Raw genomic sequence first — 20015 nt, 5'->3', positions numbered from 1 at the left:
AGGGAAAACAGAAGAAGCCATTTGCTGAAAATATGCAGGCGAACAAACTCCATCCATCATCACTGGCACCATTGATTTAGTCAATCTGGTTGACTCGTTAGCAGGCACCATGCCAGCCAAACACATGGCCTGGGTCTAGGCAACCAAGAGACTACAAGGTTTTTTTTTTCCTTCCGTTGTCGTCGTCTTTTTTTTTTCTTTAATGAACATCAGGTCTGGATGGTGAAAGGGAGCTCTAATCATGAATGTCTAAATCACTGTGCAAACAAAGGGTATGCACAGCGCATTTGTCATGCAAATGAAGAGGCAGTGGTGTGTGTGCATGGGAGGGGAAGGCTAAGAGTCTTTTGCTACTTTTCTACTTCTCTGCAATCGCTAGTACCATCCCCATGCTCCTGGTCCCTGGTACAAGGGAAGAGCCAGGGCTCAAAATGCCTTTGCTCAGCACAGGTTTAAGTGCAAACACGTTTCCACTGGCAGTAAGTGCCCAATCCTGGCTCTGTGGCAGGGTCCAGGTGCTTTTTCAACATTGATCTGTTCATGAACCAGTGGAAAAACAAAGCCTGAATACGCTTGTCCTCTCAGCAAGGCAGCAAGCTAGCCCAAAGTCAAGCTGTCCATCAGGGCTGCTTCTTTCCACCCTTACTTTCTGCTGATTTGATTTCTTAATGGCTTGTTGTTGTTGTTCCCTTCCACCTCTCCCAGATTTCACTGTTTTTTTAAATTTTTTTTGGCAAAATCCCTGATTTTGAGGCAGAGGAAAAACATGCAAACGCCCCGCACCTTACGGGGCTAAAATCAGCCAGCTCAGCAACTGCTGGTGGGTGCAACCAGTGCAACCCGACACAGGGCTGCCGGCCCACATCTGGGTAACTCAGGCAGTTTCCTGTGAAAATGGGAACACTGTCAAGTCTGGAGCAAAATGTAAGAATAATAACACTATTTCCCCCCCCAGTGAAAGCTGATCTTGCAGCTCGTGCAGCAGTTGATCGAATGCACGCAGTGAAGTTCAGCGAAGTGAGTCCTCGGAGTTTGTAAACAGTCTCTAAACACACAGTCGAGCAGAAATATTTGTGTTCTTCTTTAAATAAATTTAATGCTGGAGAAATACTTCACAGTCTGTTCTTGTTTTCTTGAAGGCAAAGTGGAATTGATGGTAGAGGCTGCTGGATCGGGCTCTTGCCGAACACACCGAGATGGACAAGTTGAGTATTTGCAAGATGTCTATGAAGTGTTGCCCTCGCTTTCTATTTTCCATGTGATCACTGATTTAAGGAGATCACAGCAGGGAAAAAAAAACAACAAGGGGTTTTGTTTCCTCTGACTCTGGATACTTGCTGCCTAACAGTTTCAGGCGAACAATACCCCAACGTTTTGGAGCCACACCTGCAGCCCGTGCCTTGTGGCTGCGACTCTGTGCCAGCAAATTACTCCAAAAAAATGAAAGCAAACAGACATTGCCTCTGACCTGTCAGAACCAGTTCACAGCGTTCCCCCAGCAATCAGCTTAACAGAAAAATTAGGAGCTATTATTGTAAGATTATATATTTACCTTGTTAAAAATATTTGTATGCAAGCCACTTTTGCAGAAAAATTACCCTGAACATGCTTGAATGTAGTAAATGAAAGGGTTTGTTATTTTAATAACTGCTCAGGCTCTGCTGTACTGCATTTTGGGAGAGAGGTTCATTTTTTAAAAGGGCTTTATTCCTGCACTCTTCTGCGTTTTTAAAAGAGGGTTCAGGGAAACTTGCCCACACCAAACCCTGACCCTAAACTTGGGGAACACTGACCCAAAGGCCCCCTGAGCATTAGCTGAAGGTGAGCGCAAATCAGCACGGATATATTCAAATTATTCTGATGCTGCAATTAGCCCCTTGTGCTCGGTCTGCACCCCGTGGGCTTCCCATCATGCCAATCCAGAGCTGCATTTTCATCCCTGCTGTTCCTGAAGGCTGGCATAAATCTGAGCAGTCTTCAGCACAAAAACTTCCACTACTTCAGCAATTGCCAAGTTTGCTCGTGCTGGTGGAACTCGTGGTGAAGCTTCTCTTCCTAGGTAGGTGAAGCAGGACCTGGACTTACACAAGGTCAGGGTATCCGGGAGGGGTCTCTAAATGGTGCCTGCCTTCCTGGGACAGGCCTTGTCCTTCTGCAGGCTTGAGGGTCTACAATTCAAGCCTCCCTCCTCCCCTTCCTCTGCAGAAGCACACTGTAACCACACGTGGCTTCAGGGACTGGATTTTACGCGATGCACAAAGCTAATTCCTTGAACCAGCCTCTCCAGAGGCATGGCTGGGGCTGCCTGCTGCCTCCTTCCACTCCCTCCTCCACTTCCCTTCCCTTTGCTGCTGGAATTAAATAGGATTTTTACTTTAGCACCCACACCTGCAGCTGCTGAAAAGTCCTACTGGAACCACTCCAGCAGCAAAAGACAGGCAGGTCTAAAAGGATCTTAAATCAGGGAAAGTTAATTTCCTTTCTGGATAGTAAGGAAGCTGCAAAGTGAAACGCTGCTCATGTTTTCCAACTGCAATGAAGAATCAAAGCAGCAATCACAAGACTTTTCCTGAACCTGAGAGCTTCTAGACCAAGGCTGAAAACGTACAAAATTGCACTGGGATCTGAATTAAAAGCAAAACATGCTACTAAAACCCAAGCTAACTTCCAAGGACCATTTTTAGCCCCATCTGCCAGAAGGAATTATTCCTAAATGCAGGCCGAGACAGGAAAAACTGAAAGAGCTGATGAAACAGCATGTATGGGATATATTCCTTCTACCTGATCATCTGAAGTTGTTTGAGAGGTCTAGATTAGGAGAGGGTCAGTACCAGGACTGCCATTTTTACAGGGATACAAGATCCTATTACTTCATTCGTTCATTTGGAATTGCACTGGCTTCTGAAGCCAGTGTGGCTGTTATAATGCAGTATGTAGATATGTTTTCACATATACACATAAGGGAAGAAGTGGCTCTCCAAAATATAAAATAAAATTAACTCCCCAGACTGCTTATCTACCAATGTCTGAGGTGGTAAACAGTAGGAAAGTTAAGGCACCCATGTAAAGTTTAAACACATTTCTTATTGTGAGGCTTGCTTCTCACATATTATGTTCAATAAGCTTCTGCTGTATGATTAAAAGGAGAAAAAAAAGAGGAAGTTTGTAACAGAGCTGTACACATAGTTAAAAGTCGACCGATGGAGGGAAGAAGTGCATTAGTCTATAGATCCTAGGGAAAAAAGCAGTGGTTGTGAGAACAGTCTGCATAACTAAAAAGACAAACAGTGTATCTTCTACTGACACAATAACTTTACCTCTTTTTTTTTTTTCCCTTTTTTTTTTTCCCCCTAATACGTTCCAGCTGAAGGGCTTGAGTTTCGCTGCTAGCAGCAACCACACAGAGGAACTCGCGGCATAATCACGGAACATAAAAGCCAATAATGGGGATTCAATTAGTGGTTTCCAAAGGCAGAAGACTTTTTTTCTCTGCCAAATATCAAATTGTTCCCGCAGATAAGGCACCCAGTGTGTGTCAGGACTGCCGATGTAAATCTTCATGTCCACATGTCGCTACAATTTGTTATGTCATCAGCAGCGTCTATTCTGTACATGTCAGATATCAAAGGCGAGAGGCGCGGGCGGGCTGGGGCTTACCTTCCACGTCGCCGCGTTGCGTCTGAAGTAAGCAAACATTCGCGTGAACCAGTTGTAGATTTCATTTAGTGTTAGCTGTTTTTCTGGAGATTCGAGGATGGCCTTGTGAAGCAAAGCGATTACAAGGTGAGTTACGAGCGCGGCGGGTACAGAAACAGGCCCGCAGCCTTTCTTGTACCGAACACAAAAAGGGAAGGCAGAAAGGAAGGAGGGAAGCAGGAAAGGAGAGATTTCGAGCCAAAAAAAAAAAAAGATTCCAAAGGAAGGGTTTTCACAATATGAACTAAGATTAATGGCTGTATTTAACAGTTCAATGGCAAAATTCAAAATGGAATTATCTAATTGTTTTGAGTTTTTATTTCTGTTTCCTTACAGAAATATTAATTTATTAGTCATTCATAAAGCAGAATCAAAGAGAAATGCAAAACATTTCACTAGCTGATTAAAGCTCAGTAATTATTTAGAGCTCAGATTAATTCTAGGGATCAGAGATTACTGTAGCTTGTGATAATTGACTTGCCATCTTTAAACAGGCTCATTTTCACTGTTGTGTGAAATGAATTTCCTAATAATCACATCGTATTGTAATACTTAATCAAAAGCAATTATGTTATATATTGCAGTTCTAAAAACCCTTATAGTAAAGGTTTGAGCATTTGAGCACGCTTACATACCAAAGGTTTGAAAATCTATTTAATCCAGAGTGTGCACATATAGGGAGATGCTTTTTTTCCTTCCCTAATCCAAACGCGTGTGTTCGGCTGAGCTTACCTGTCTAATTAAAGATGCATACGTGAATGGTGGTCTAACTTCTGCGTTCTTATAAAATTCTTGGTTCTGGGCAATATCTGCTAAATAAGAGCAGTTGTTCTGTTATCATCACAGCCTGCTGCCACCGGGCTACAGGCAACAGCATGCCGGCCCCTCCAAAGGGGCTGTGCCACCAGAACACCCCTTTACCTGAAGAAATGGGGACGTTGTATTTATCCGAGTACCGCCTCCGGATGGGTCCGACGTTGTGCATGCTCGTGGTAGTGATGACCGACGGTCCCTGCGTGACGGGAGTGATGGGCGCAGTCGGGGTGGTGGGAGTATGAGGTAAGCTCTGCGGAGACGCCTCGGATGCGGTCTTGGAAAGCGTGACGCTCGATACCAGATTCAGCTGCGGAGGGAAGGACGAGGATTTCGTTACCAACAGCAATTCGGGCTAATTAAGGGCTGCAGAGAAAATTCTCGATCACGGGGTCTTCCTCCGTTCGAAGCAGACAACGCTGGCCGAGCGCTTGCTTCGGCACAAGGCACTGTTGTAACATCTCCATCAGGAGCCAGCAAAGGGAAATAAACATATACATTTCCAGATAGATTTTTTTTTTAAAAAAAGGAATAACATTGGCTGCTGCCAGAACTACAAATCGTGGATTTTTATCTAAACCTTAAATAAAGATCTCACACAGTACATAATCATTTTAATATTTTATTTTAGTTCCATTGTTTCACAATCTAAACCCCGCAGGTCTCTTATTTCCATGCTATCATTATGCATGGCTTCTAATCAATCTTCTTGGATATTTCATTGAAGGCATCAGGCTTAAAATAAAAGGCAAGACTTTCCTAGGGACGTACTGGGGAGAAATGCAATCTCTTTCTTCAGCACTTGGACCTTTTTTTTTTTTCCTTCCTCTTTCCCCTTTCCCTCTGTTCATCCATTTTAAAAGCAAAGCCCAGACTAGGTTAACGCTGGAATAATTTAATTAATCACACTGCATGAAATCCTGCAAGCATTCAGGCCAGCAGAAGTGGCACCACTCTTTTTTTCTTCCCTTCTCTTAGGGCAGAAGGCGTGAGCGTTACCTGCACGAAGCCCAGCCCTGGATGGATGGCAGTGTGCCACAGCGGGCTGTAAAACACAACTGCCTCTGGGAGTGAGTATCAAACCCAGCTCTGGCTCCAGCGTTTTCGATACACAACCTTATTTATATAACCAGCATCCACATTCCTCCCCGACCCTTTCTCTCTGCCCTACGACGCCCTTTGAAAGACGATGCTCCGTTTCAATAGGTCGCTCCCGCTGAAGTATTTTAAACAAACAATCCGATCTCTTAACTACAACATCAGAAAGGAGGATGGAGAAAAGAGCTCTTTGACTACTTCCATGTTTCCTTCCCCGAGGCCGTTTTGTGAATAATATTGGTGAAATCCTGACCCTGCTGAAGTCGGTAGCAGAATTCCTACTGAACTGAACCAGGACAGAATTTGACAACTTTTGTTCATGATTAAATCCCCCTTTTTGCTGGAAATGAAACCTTTTTGGATAAAGGCAAGGCACGCGACTTGGCTATGCCCCCAAACATCCCATGTTTATCCATAAGGCGCTGCCTTAATTTTCCTGGTATGAAAGTAAGCAGGTAAGGAAACTCCCATCAGCATCCCTCCAGTGAGTTAATAGCCACAAAAAACATTTCTTTCTAAAAATAATAGCACTTATCTGAAACAAAGGCAGTGGAAACTAAAGGCCTCTAACATTACAGAAAAGATCCCAGCACAAAAAGCCCATTACTCACAAGAAAGGGCACAGCCAAGGGACAGATAAATTGTGATTGCTTTTCCTGGTGTGAGCACCAGCCATTGCCTGGTGCTGTATGGCTGCGATGGCAGCCCAAGCACCACTCCAAGGGGAGGAGGTGGCGAGCTGCAGGCCTGCAAACACCCATCTTGCTCTGCAATGTGCTCACGAAGGACATTTCTCCTTCCAATGGGAAATATTTAACACTTCTGGGCAAGGCCACGAGTGCAAACCCAGTGATGGATTGCGAAAGGTGGACACCAGTGTCCCAGAGACTCCGGTGCCGGCATGGACCACTCGCTGCGTGGGAGGAGAGCGTGGCTCCTCCAAGCCATGCCGTGCCGGGCACTGTTGCTGTGAGAACCCGGGCTGTTTGTTGACTGGCGTGATTTAAGGACACCGATTAGGGACATGTATATAGTAATGTCTCCCTGTTATCCATCTATCCATCTATTACATATGATAAAAGGACCAGTGACGATAATTATAGTACAACTGACAGGTCTCACCACGAAATTAAATCTACTGTATTTTATCTCAGTTTCTAAATGGACATTTTAACAGTCCAATAACTACGAGCAAATCTGCATCAATTTTAAGTGCTCATCTCTAGCGCAGGCTCAGCAGCCAGGCCCTCCTGTTGGAAAGATCACTGCTCCTGCTTCATCATTACAGCTCCAAGTACTCCATTTCAAAAGAGTCCCCTTCCTCCTTTAGTGTGTAAAAACTTAACATTTAATCTGCTTCTACTAGGAAACTGCGAGAAAGGATCCACAAAGGTCAGCGTTCCATGCTTAAAGAACCTGAATCGAGTTAAAATTTCTTTAGGCTTTTCAGCATAGGTAGCAACTAGGAATAAACACAGAAGAGGACGAGCAAGAGGGGGGGTGTGCTTTAACAGGCTTGACAAATGACACTGTGATTCACACCCACTGCTGGGCTGCCACTAATAAGCTACAGAGGAAGCAGCCAATCTCAGCTAATTACCAGATAAAATTGTATTGTAAGGACTCTAATTAGGAGATGCTTATGGAGGTGATCTAATGATTAAACGCTGCATCCGAGTGACCCCACCATCAATGTGCAGTGGTGCAAGATGTCACCGGAATATTTTGTAGAAACAGTAATTTTATTTCAAGGAGGGGAGTCAGTAATATTTGTAATAATGGCTATGAGGTAAACTAATTAAAAGACAGTTCCTAAAGGAAGACTGTGGCTTTGAGCAGCTGTGGCCGTTCCAAAACAAAGTGCCAAATCTCAACAGAGGAGCTGCAGTCAAGTGGAAAATTTCTGCCTGACCTCTGCTCTCGCTATTAATTTGCAGGAAAACTAATGACACATATACATATTCCCACAAAATTGTTCTAATTGCTAATTTGCCAAAGGAGCCCAGTTTCCAAATTAAACATGACTGCAGTCTGTGAGGAAAGAGAGAACAAAAAGCTGGAACGCAGCGAGTGTGCTGCGTTTCACCTCCGACGACCATCGGCGAGCCTGAACCAACAAGTTAATGAAACACGACCTTGTCGATCGCTAGCAAAGTTTTTCCGTTTTCCGTGTTTTATTTGATGACACTCTCCTCTTCCAGCCAGGGTCCGATCCCTGCTGGAGCTGTTAACAAGACACAAGCCTAGGGTATGGGAGGAGAGGGGCTGCGCTCCCTCCGCAGACCCTGGCTGCCGCTTTCTTTGTTGCGTCTGTAGCGCGAGGGCTGAAAAATTGGTTGTGAATTAGAGCAGAATAACAAATTATGAATGGTGTTGGTTTTGTTGCCATCTTGAATCATTAATGTGAACTGTAAACTATTAAATCTTAATATTGGCGTCAATTAGAAACCTGAAAGCGGCTGTGGATGATGATGGTCCTGGGTAAAAGTCAGGGAGGGACCGGGCTGGGAGGGTTTCTTTTCCTGATGGAAACTCGACACGGTTTCTCCCTGTTTGCATTTTCTATTTAGAAGCAAGTTACTATGATTAGAAAAGTTGTTCCCGTTGGTATTTTGCAAACAGCCCGTTTCCCACATAGAGTAATTTTTTGGATGAGGTGTCACTGCTGGGAGAAGGGAGGAAGCCTAAGCCATGGGGTTAGCACTTCAGTGAGCCACAACTCTTGTGCCACAGTACAGCACGACAGGCACTCTCCAAGTATGGCAGAGAGCACAGCCCCTGCCCCAAAGAGTTAAATGGGGTTTGTAATATTTCTGCTGGGCATGAGGGGGAGGGAGAATTTCCTCCAGCAGTAAAAACAAAAACAAACCCAAAAGACAAGAAAGGGAGAAAAACCCCAACAGAAAAACCACAAAACCCCAGAGGTTTTAGGTCCTAAAATTCTCCAAATTCAATCTCTGGACCTTGTTGGGTGTTTTGTTCAGTTTGGGCTTTTGGGAACGTTTCCTCACATTGCTTTAACTTCAGCATGAACACCATAATTGTTTCAGTGCTCAATATCCTGCTTGGGATTTTATTATTAACCTTCCCTTTCAAGAAATAGTCATGTCTTCCTATCAAAGGTGAAGACTGAGTCACTTTCTTTCCTTTCTTTAGACCTAAACAAGGCAGAGGTAACCCTCTCCTTCACTCTGTCCAATAGATTTCCAGTAAGTGGCTCTCCCACTACAGACAAGTCTGATTTCTTTCTTTTTGTGTAAACATTTTAAATTACAGTAGTGGCTGCACATAAAGAAAAACCAACAAAAAACCCCCTAACCCCCCACCTTAAAACTCTTCTAAAAAAGAAAAGAAAGGGGAAAAATATATATATGGAAGTGTCACTGTGAGGCCATACCCACTGCTGCCAGGGAGTGACTCCTCTTGATGGATGCTGCTGCTCTGGTCCCAACCAGAGCTGAGGATTTATCCTGGGACTAAACCACTGTGGAGCAGAGGCTCCTTTTCTTGACACTGAGGGTGGGAGAGAAAGCTTAACACTGGGCCTAGAATTTTGGTAAAACGCTGTGTCTTCCTCTCCTGTTTCAGGCTGGACACATCAGTGCGTTAGATGCAGAGCCTGGCAGGCAGCATCACTTAGCAGGTGTTGTTATTGGCAGGAACACTAAGGAAACCAAAGCTGAGGAGTGAGACTTAATGAAAACCAGTATATAAAAACAGCTTTTGTTGTGCTTGAGAATCTCTCTTTATTGCTGCGTATCGTTATTTTTTCAAACTATAAAGTACAGCTACAGCAGCTAAACTGCTCAGTCATTACCTCAACAGTTAAAAGGCTGCTTTTTTTTCATGTTTTGTTATTACAGTTGCTAAAAACAGTATTTCAAAACAATCGTAACTGCTACGGCCAGAGTAAAAAAAATACATTAAAGATGGGATATCTAGCAGTGCACTTTATTTAAAGTGCCAAAAGTTTCTTTAAAAGTTTTCTGACTATTTTTAAAAGATGGTTATAGCACCTAGTATGCAGAACTACTTGTTGCTTGATCCTTTTTCCTTTTCCTTCCCTTCCTATGAACTTCGGCAGAAGTTAATCCCCCCAAAAGAAAGCATATTTCCATTTCAACCTATTATGCTGATCACTAACACCAATGAAAATCGCATGTAGGGGAAGGTATCTTAATAGCAAAACCAGAATGAAAACTCCTGAGAAATTATTGTTCTGGCTTTTTCTTTGCCTTTTTTTTTTTTTTAATCTTGAAAAAAATTCACCTTACAAAAACGTGTCATGGCATATTCCTTCCCAGCCAGCTTTGTTCTCACTTTGTTCAGGCCCTTCAGCCTCACCCAAACAACACATGCAACAGCCACAGGAACAACTTCAGGCACCCCAAGCCTTAAGCCATGAGATACTTCCATTTTCTTTTCAAGTGCTGCACTGCTGGGTGATCTAATTAAAACATTGGGCATGGAAAGGTGGCCCTGAGCGCTACGCCAGCTCTCCCTGTCCAGGCACCCTCCAGACTGCCCTTTGCAGGACACCAGGCACCAACGGCAGCCTCGCCGCGTGCGTGCCTATCTGCCAATGATTTAGGCTTAAATCTCATCAGCTTAAATCTCATTGGCTTTACCAGAACCAAAGAGTTCCACTGAACAGAGGTCTTGGTGGACCGGCATAGTGAAACACACGGGCGACTCCACCGCCCTTCCGAAGGTCAGAACTACAGCAAGGAGCTAAAGCCACCCGAAGGTGGGGATGTGATGGATGGACAAGCTGGACTGGAGAACCAACCCTTCCCCGGAGGCAGGTGAGTGTTAAATTGACACATGACCACCAAGAACCCAGCTGTGGTCCAAGTGGTCCAACAACACCCACTTGGCTGTTGCCTGAAGCCCAAAAGGTACCAGTGGTGGGTATGGATTACAAACGGCACGTGGTTAACACAGATGTGTGGTGAGCGCCTTGGTCACCAATTTTACCTGCCAGTAACAAAATATTTTAAAAACAAGCATTAAGATCCTTTAGGCAGAATCAAAGCATTTCCTCAGCCCTGAAAAGGCTGTAATTTTAAATCCCAATTCACTGCTATGCTTGGATTCGCAGCCGCTCTCTCCTTTAAAATCACCCGTGTACTGTAATATATTAATTCTAACATACACCTTGCATTAGTTATGTTGGGGGAAAAAAAAAATTAATTACTGGATGTAAAGAATACTTTGCACTGCAATAATGGTCATCAGATCTTTTTACCAAAGTCCTATCCCACTGAGTTAAAAGGACTGGGGTCTAGCACACTCTATGCAACGCCTGTGTATTTTTTTCACTGGGAAAGCACGATTTATGCAAAACACTATACTTCCACATTTTTATAATTAATTTTCAAATGCTTCACCTATACATATTTTAATAATTTCTGATTTATCAGATGGTATCTATAATAAATTTTTCTATATTTCAATAAATGAAAAGAAGGCAGTTTCAATCCAACAACAGAGTGCCACACAATATAGGCCTGTCAGGCACCAATTTTTACTTCTAACATGTAAGTTAAAGGATAAGGAATTTATAATGCTGCCTGTGAACGAAACCACTTTTCATACACAAATGTGATCTTTTTTTTTCCAAAGGGTAATACAACAGTACATTTACATAAACTAATCCAAACAATCTATGTATTTGACAATGGCAAACCTCACACAGACTGCCTATTGTTGGTTTACATCTTGGAGTTCTTTATGTTGGCTTGTAACACTGCTCTAGCTGTCAAAGGTTTGACTTGGACTCTAAATAAATGGTTATAGAAGTGCTGTGCAGCGATATTGGACTTCTTTGCAAAAGAAAACCTGCTGTGTATGAATTCAAAAGCTATTAATTTTTCAGTCAAAAATATTCATGCCTATTTCTTTTAATAAAGAAACACTGTGCTGAGCAACTGAGAGATAATGTTGACTAGTGGTACAGAATTTTCAATAGAGCAGTTAAAAATAAATTTAGTAGGAGGTCCCCAACAAAGCTATAATTTTCCAGAATGTAAAACATTTTTAATACTAATCAAGACAGCCTTTTTCCCCCTGCGTTCACTTTTTTTTTCCCCACTTTTTTTTTTTTATCCCCCACTCCTCCTTCCACTGCTTTTCCCTGTTTATTAGCTGTTAACACTAATCTTCATGGCGACACCGCCTGGTATCTCTGTAGCCTACAACACCCCGCGAAAGCTTCCTGCCCTCCGCGGCCGAGCATCGATCACGAGCTGCCTTGCCAAACGCTGCTCGCCTTCTTATGATTTCCTCCCTTTAGTTTTTAATCCTTCCTCCTGAGGGGCACCGCTGTTATGAAAGGCCTCAAGGCAGAGTGCTTTGAGACTCCCAGATTATTCCGCTGTTTTAATTTTTAATCCAGTAAGAGCTATAGAAACCAAACCTCCTCCCCATTCTGTTGGGTCTACATACTTTGCCAACAATGCGCTGGAGCATTTGCATTCAGGCTGAGATGGATGCGTGGAACTAGAAGAATGCTATTTTTATAGACACTGTAAAGAGCTTCTACTCTAGAGGGTTGGTACCCACCAGATCAAGCAATCTTTGGCATCTCAACAGCTCAAATGGAAGGGTTTATACCTACCACTCAACCCTCCCCAAGAAGGCACCGAAATTTCCTGTTGACTTTGACATCTGCTCCAGTGTTGAATAGCCCGTGATCTCTTGCCTAGTAGCCTCCCTATGCACTTCTGCAGCCATTTATTTCCAACTACATGGAAACTGAGAAATCCTTTTCTAGTAAAAATGGGTGCGCGAAGTGTTTAATGATTTTATGTTCTCTATCTCTGTAATGTGTTCTGTTTCAGACATTAATTTTGTCTACCAACTGCATCTTGGCAGGCTACCATATTTGCTGGGTTAATAGTCTGACTCCTTTTTATTTCTATCACCATAAATCACACATATATGGGTGTGTGTTTGCTTTATTTATAGAAAAAAAATCAGTCAAAACAGATAAACCAATACTTTGTCATTATGCTGCATCATTGCATATTGATTAAAATTGCTAGTACTAACTATAGATTGTCAACGCTCAATTAATTTTCACACAATGACTCAAAGCAAAATCAAATAAAGCCAGTGTACCTTTAAATCTTACAAATCTTAAAATCAAGAAGCAAAGCACTCTCTCCACTTTGAATAATCATTGGAAGCTCTGAGGAACATTTTCAGCATTAAGAGGTTGGGAGAAAACAACAGCTGAAGCAGAGTCATTTTGGCCAAGGAAGGAGATGGCAGATTCGTGTGGGTTTGGGGGTACCCAGGAGTTGCCTTGGGCTGCAAAGCCACTTGCACCCCCTGCACCCCGATTTTTTCAAGGGCAATCTGGGGCAGAGAATGTCTCCCTTCTCAATTTCAACAGTGTAAAACCTGATACTGGTAACCGTGACTATCCTCAAAATGTTCTGCTAGAGAGTCTTCTACTGTAAATGTCTGTCAGACAGGCAGAAAGCAACATAAATACATTAAATATAATTTAATTACATCTCCTTCCTAACACTTCCTAAGATTTCACGCAAGTCGGCCTGATGCAAAGCGACTGACAGAAGGCTCAGTGCCTCAGCTTTAGAGCAAAACTTCTTTCCAAGTCCCTGAAGAGACGGAGATGACGAAGCCCAGGTGCCTGTGGCGGTGCCTCCTGCTAAGGAGGGCTTTGCATCTCCTCACCGCGACCGGCTCCAAAGCAGGCCGGTGTTTTGCATCGTGCACAAAGAACACGGGGGAACAGGAAAGGGAACAGGAAAGAGAGGTTTGTTGTGGGGTTTTTGTTTCCTTTCGGCATAGTTCGGTACTTACGGGCTGAGGGGTGGCTTTTGGTTCAGTCGACTTCACGTGCAGGTGCGTCATCATGGCTTGCAGGCGCTCTTTGTCTTTTGCAAGCTGAAAAGGGGAGGGGGTGGGGAGAGAAAAAAAAAATAAACCCCTCTGTTACTCGTAGGAATAGAACCCAGCCTCTGCTTACTCCTAATTAAACAGTTGGCACCGAGGCGCGAGACAGAAGAGTTTTATTGCTGAGTAGTTTGGAAATTGTATACGCTCTGCTCGTGAGGTAAAGCTAAGGCCTGGTGCTGGATGTCACTGCTTCCCAAAGCAAAACGCATTAGCCCTGGAGTGAGAAGAGCTAGACCTGCCGGCACCACCAGCTTCACTCTAGCCCTGACAGCTAAAAGACAACAGTGAATCATGTTTATTAACCAGCCCCGCTCCGGTTCGGGAGGCGCGCGGAAAGTAAGCAGGGCAGCAGCTCTGAGATGTGTTTGCCTCCTTTCAGACCAGAAATGGACAACGGCTTCTACGTCACATACGGGCTTTGTGACATGAGGTACTTCTGTGGGGCACAGAGGGCGGCCTCGGCCCTAGAAAAAGCTCTGCCCTTACTTGAGAAGGTGGCACAGCCCCTTGGTCGGCCAACTCTGGCCTGTCAGGCTGGGAACCTGGGCATAGGGCAGGAGAGGTGGGGCAAGATGCCAGCATCCCTTCTGCAAATGCCTGAGGGCAGCAAGATGGGAACAGCTAGCAGTGTCTGGAATTGCCCCTGTGCGCTCATGGCCACACGGCCAATGATTTCACCCTTTCTCATCAGTTGCATCGTGCCCAAGAGCTGGGACAGAACTCCTGCTCTGGAAGCCTCTTGCATTTTTTGGGTTGAGATCTGCACCGGGCCACAGCTGGTGTCTCAGGTTCATACCATACGCACCCTTGGCACAGATGGCTTTCCAATGCATTTCAATGCACTAGACAGACACTAAATCTCATTATTTTTGGAAACAAGAAATTTTCTGTATGTGCAAATAGGACTTTTTCCAGCTGTTCTACCAAAAAAAAAAAAAAAGAAAAAGAAAAAGAAAGGCAACAGTGGAAAGATATTAAGAAATAATAGTAATGAAAAAGGGGTGTTGTTAAGCTACATGCCCAACATAAAGACTCCTGTTTCCAGCAGGACTTGGATCAGGTCCTCACAAATGACAATTTTTGCAGAGCCGAATTTTTGCTTTAGACATTCCCAGTGCCAAGAGCAGAACTGTGCTCGCATTCCAGCAGAACTTTAAACAACCTGCCCACCTTATCATCGTCATCTGTTTGTAGCAGTGAAGTTGGGCTAAGTGTATATAAAAGGAGACTTGGTCATAAATCCTCGATTCAGCCTTACAGTGAAGGTTGTGTTGCTCTTCACAAGGTGAGGGGTTTCTGACCATGCCAGAAAGGCGTCACGACAGGATAAAACTTGGCACAGGGGTTTCCAAGACAGGAATTAAATAAAGGAAAAAATGGTGTTACCGCTGTGTGCTCTGGAAGTGGAAAAGCAAAGAATGGCCGGGCTTTTCACACAGCTGCTCTTCCCTTGGTCAAACATCTCAATGGCACGAGAGAGAAAATCTGACACCTACAGCAGATCTCCAGCAATCTCATCACCAGATCTGCGCTGGAATTCAGGGGAGGGCCGAAGGGCAGAGAAGGGCTCTTATCATAGAGCTGCAGCAGAAACTTCTCCCTCCAGAGAGTCCTCTGAGGACCTCTTCAGAGAAAGGAGAGGTCTCACCCCTCAGCTGCTGTGCTTCACCCCAAACAAATTAAAAACCGAGGAGAAGCTGTTCTCTCAGCTCTGTTGTGCAATCTCTCCTCCATAGCAGTCGCTGGGCTTTATATTTTGGTGCATGGGCTACTGCAGAAGAACAACATCTAGCCATAACAGACAAAAGGCAGGACCCAAAGGCTTCCTGCCCACACCAGCACGGTGGCAGGAGGGAAAGGGGCCCCGGCAGCATGGGGTACACCCCTCCGAACAGCCGGGGTCCTCCTCCTCTGTTGTCTTAGCAATGCTTTTAATGCTGTTTCTGGTGGATGGAGGTTATTAAAGATCCTCTCGACATTTCAGGCAGACACACGCTAGCATTTTGTCATAGTCTAGGAATTCAAACACTCACCCAGTTAGGCAGGAGTTTAAATTATGAAAAATAGAGGTCTCTCAGTTTCAAAGCACTGAAGAGAAGTAAAAAAATCTGAAGAATTTCTTTAAACTGTTTTTCCCTTAGGTCAGGAAGCAGTAGTGATATAAAACTCAAATGCCACTAGTAGCCCATCCAGTCAGTGGGGTCATGCAAAAGAGGCCACAAGGTCTTGCTTGGGCACCGGTGGCAGCCAGTTCTCACTGGTGGCACCTGCTGGATGGCAGTTGGGACATAAACTGGGATTAGTGGTAGATGCTCTTGATGTATTGGTAGGATTTCATGGGCAAGGGCTGTTGTGCCATGTATGAAAGGATCTGCTCTGTACAGGGGGTCTTCAGACCCATCTGAAGCCTCATTCTTTTTTCCTACACCCATTCGGTAGGAGTTTTCAGATGCCCACACCCTGTTCTTCATGAACAGCCTGATTTTGTGAGGTTTCCCTGTCCTTGGTGGGGTACAACCACGATTTAGCTGACTGACTGTGGTTTAACAGAAAACACATCCAGAGCAAGGTACCTGCTTTGCAAACCTGGATGCCAAGACACATGCCTGGCCCCAGAGAGGTTCTCAAATCCTAAAACTACGCAGGTAGGAAAGGCAGGAGAGGGAAAGCATGGAAAGTGCAGGCCAGAAGGGGTTCAAGGCAGTACAGGAGACTGGCAACCGAGGAGCGAGAGAGAAGGAGGCAGTAGGCACAGATGGTGGAGAAATCACACAGGAGGAAAACCAGACAGAAAATAACAGCAAGGAGCAGGGATGTGAAAATGGAAACCTCATGAAGGCATTCAACAGGAGCAACATGGCCACATCAACAAAAAGGGGAGATCATTTCAGCAACAGGGCTCTGGACAGACCAAGGACGAAGGAGAAGAAAGCCAGTCATGGGCAACCAAGACGTAGACACTTCCCTTCCATTATGTGCCTAGAAAGGTCTAGGACCCACTTTTCCTGAGTGACAATGGATGCTTGAGGAAAGCAGGACCAAGCAGTGTTTTCACTACACTGAAAACAGGCAGCTTTGTGTTCTCCCAGAGATACTTTTTTCAAACTTATCATTGTCTTGTTGCTGTCCTCAAATGTCTTTTTTCCACTCAAAGGTGGTGCTGCAAAATGGATGTCCTATTCCAGCTAAGACCTAGCTAAGGACAGGGATATGTTGCTGTGTTTGTGTTTTACCCAGCAGCCCAATTCTCACTATTTATAATGGCAACAAATGATCATGTCAAGATGGTTTAAACAAAGCGAAATATGAGAAGATCTCTACCTTGTCTGTGATATTTTAAGTATGTTTGTGATGGAAAGGCTGAACCCAAAGCTTTGAGATACTTCTGCAAAGGGGCATTTGCAAGCAAACACGAAACAGCTCTGACCTGGGGTTTTTTTAAAGAAAAAAAAAAGATAATCTAAAAATTCCTTTCTTTAAAAGACATTACACTTATCTCTGTCCAAAACTGATAAACTGGTAAAACTGATAAAACTGTTGTGCCTAAATTAAATAAGAGCACAAAGCAAAAAAGAAAGGCTTGCATTTGGGTCCATCACACTCAAAACCTGAAATGCATCCCTCAGGTGGAATGAGCTTGTTGAATTCTACTCTTCTCCTGATGGGGCTGTTTATGCATCAGATGGTGTGGCACTTAGATCTTGCGGTGGTGTAGGACCCTGAACACCTCACAGTTCTACTGGAAGGAAAGGCTTCTCGGTACTGCTGAGCTCTGTGGGTCAAAGGGAAAGGCTACATGTCCCTCTCCTCCTCAGGGCTGGTCACGGGGCTTGTTGCAGCCACTCAGTTGGTAACCATTCCACTGCCAGAGTATCAGGTCAATGATCTTACTCCAACTGCTCTTACTACAACACGCTGAGTGTCACTAAAAACCCTGCTGTTGGGCCAGGCTTTGGTATTAATATGGTCCAGTGCAAAAACAGGTCATGGCCAGACAAAGGAGGCACTGGAGGACAAATCCTCTCACACTTCTTGGCAGAGTTTTTTTTAAGTATCAGAGGACTGATACGTAGGATGAAAGGAGAGAGTGTGGAGAGTTGCAGATGCGTTTCAGAAGCAGGACCAGCTCCACCTGGCCAACGCATAGATGCTCTCATTCCATTATCAACATCCCTTAATTTAGCCAATTAAGCCTCCAGTTCATCCTATCCGCTGTGCTAGTATGAATGTTAAGAACAAATCCAGAACTTTTGGAAATGACTCTATGCTAAGAGGCACTCCCCAGCACTGAGCACTGCGAAGCTCTATCAGTCACTGGTAAAATGCACTGCTGAAAAATCTTTCAAAAACATCGTCTCCAGGGCGGTATGGAGAGGTGGCAACCAAGTATCATCTCTGTCCTATCCCACTGCTAACACAGGGCATCCTTCTGCAGCTCCAGGCGCAGCCGTTCCCAGTGATGGCAGAAGGATTAACACTTTTCAAGCCGGCTGCAACTAAAGAATCTACATTTACCTTCAGCCTGAAAATTACCACATCTTGGTTAAAGATTACCTCGTACCTGAGTTTTCCAGGAAGACTGCAGATTTTTCTTTTTTTCCCCCTTTTTTTCCCCCTAATTCCCAAGAAACTTGTTAAAATAACAGACCATTTCTCCTAAGGTTTTCTGGGAGACTCTGATATTTTATGACTGGTAGTTGGGTTTTTATAAAACCTGTGTTCAAATAAGTTTATATTGCTTCAGCTAATAGTGAAAAGAGTGTCATGACCAGCGTGTTCCTGAAAGTAAAATTTAGGAAATATCTATGAAAGAAAAAGGGTAATTTGTAAGATAAGAAGATAAACGGCGTTGGGTTTTTTTTTTTTTAAATGCTTATCTTGAAAAGTAACAACAAGAAGTTTAAGTGTGTTTTTGCTGATTTTTCTCTCCAACTATTTGAAGCTATAAATGACTTAACTCAGTAAAATTCCAAATGTAATTATCTTCTGTACTTAGCCCAAGGCTTTCCATATATCTCTACGCTGCTGTCTTGCATACAAAATAGGGTTTTCAATAGCTGGTAACTATATAATGTACAACATTGTTTTAATTTCCCCTTCTTTGCTAACCTCTTGCCTACACACAGACACACTGTCAAAGCCGCCCAGCCAGAGCAGCGAGGTGCAGGGAGACAGAAAGGACTCAGAAGCATTTGGAAAGGCAGTTACACAAACAGCTCATACCTTCTGCAGCACATTCAATATATTCCAATTTACCCCCTTTTTTGGCACTTAACCCCCCATTTGCTACAAATGGCAAAAAATAAGAGTAGTAGTGGGGATAGGAATAATAAGAGTAATAAGAGTAATAGGAATAGCAGGAATAGCAGCAATAATAGGAATAGGAATGGGAATAATAATAATAAATGGAGATTGTTAGTATATGAGAGACCACCAAACAAGCCAGGTCATGCAGCGTTTTGAAGTAAACATCAACCATTTCCCCCAAGTATCAACAACTCTAAATGAAGGGGACCATATTCCGCTCGCCCCCCTCCACCCACCCTCTCCCCACTCTCCCCCCCCCCCCCCCCGGGTGAGTATAAAAAGCATTAGATACATACTGATGGATTTCCAATCAGCCTGTTTAAGTTTCCTATTTCTTTTCAAGTTACGGTTTAGAAAAGAGGAAATGAAGCTGCAGTTTCTTTTGACGGTTTTTAAAACTACTACAAGAAGGGTTTGAAAGCTGGTTTTCAATCATAGGTGGAGGGGGGGGGAAGCAGAACTCATTTTTGTTACTGTTGAGAATTGGATTTGATTAATACTGAGGTAATATTAAAATAAATTTTATTTTACCTGTAGCTCTAACTGCTGTACAACCTGCATTTGTACTCTACATTGGGCTGTACTTCTATCATCCAGCGCATGCTCACTGTTGAGATGTCTGTAACAATACACAGAAAATCATTAAGTGAAATGGATAAACAAAAAGGAAAAAGTAGTTACCAGGATGAATAAGCAATCTGAATGTTATCCAGCAGGTCTTCATCAGTATTTGAGATTTTTAAGACTATTTTTTACATATTTTTTTCCTCTGTCCTGCTTTAGCTTAGGTATCTTCCCATCACTTCTTATATCTTTAACACATTTTTCTTTATTTTTTTTTTCCAGAAGAAGCCTCATTTGTATATAAGAGAAATTTTGCAGAACAGTTGATTTTCCTCCATTAGATAAATGAAAGTGAGATCAAGAAATTATAGTAAAATAATTTCACATATAATTTCGTATTACTCAACTATAAGATGCTGGATATCTCTAAATGGACACATGCAATACATGAATAATTAAATCCCGCAGAACCCTCATGTTTATGTGATTCAAAACAAAACACGTGATTGTGCAAGGAACAAAAAGCCACATAAAATTTGGTGTATAAGTATGTGCAAAATATGTACCAATAAAAGAGAGAAAAATACGGACAGTTACTGTAAAACAAA

At 43.5% G+C, this 20015-nt stretch overlaps 1 protein-coding gene across 1 annotated transcript in view; it reads right to left on the bottom strand.

Moving 5' to 3' along the window:
* Window positions 1–20015, bottom strand: part of FOXP1 (forkhead box P1) — a gene marked incomplete at its 3' end in the record, with an annotated part of 338169 nt that overhangs the window by 13195 nt on the left and 304959 nt on the right. Inside the window, exons 10-14 of the mRNA XM_084269605.1 lie at window positions 19375–19462; window positions 13441–13524; window positions 4618–4819; window positions 4429–4508; window positions 3658–3759 (exon numbers count right to left, since the gene is read on the bottom strand). Of these exons, the coding sequence (XP_084125731.1) occupies window positions 3658–3759; window positions 4429–4508; window positions 4618–4819; window positions 13441–13524; window positions 19375–19462 (556 nt within the window). The remainder of the gene's footprint in view (window positions 1–3657; window positions 3760–4428; window positions 4509–4617; window positions 4820–13440; window positions 13525–19374; window positions 19463–20015) is intronic.

This window comes from Gallinula chloropus (genome assembly GCF_964237585.1).
Source record: "Gallinula chloropus genome assembly, chromosome: 12".
Taxonomy (NCBI): Eukaryota; Metazoa; Chordata; class Aves; order Gruiformes; family Rallidae; genus Gallinula; species Gallinula chloropus.
This window is presented reverse-complemented; position numbering and strand designations above follow the sequence as displayed.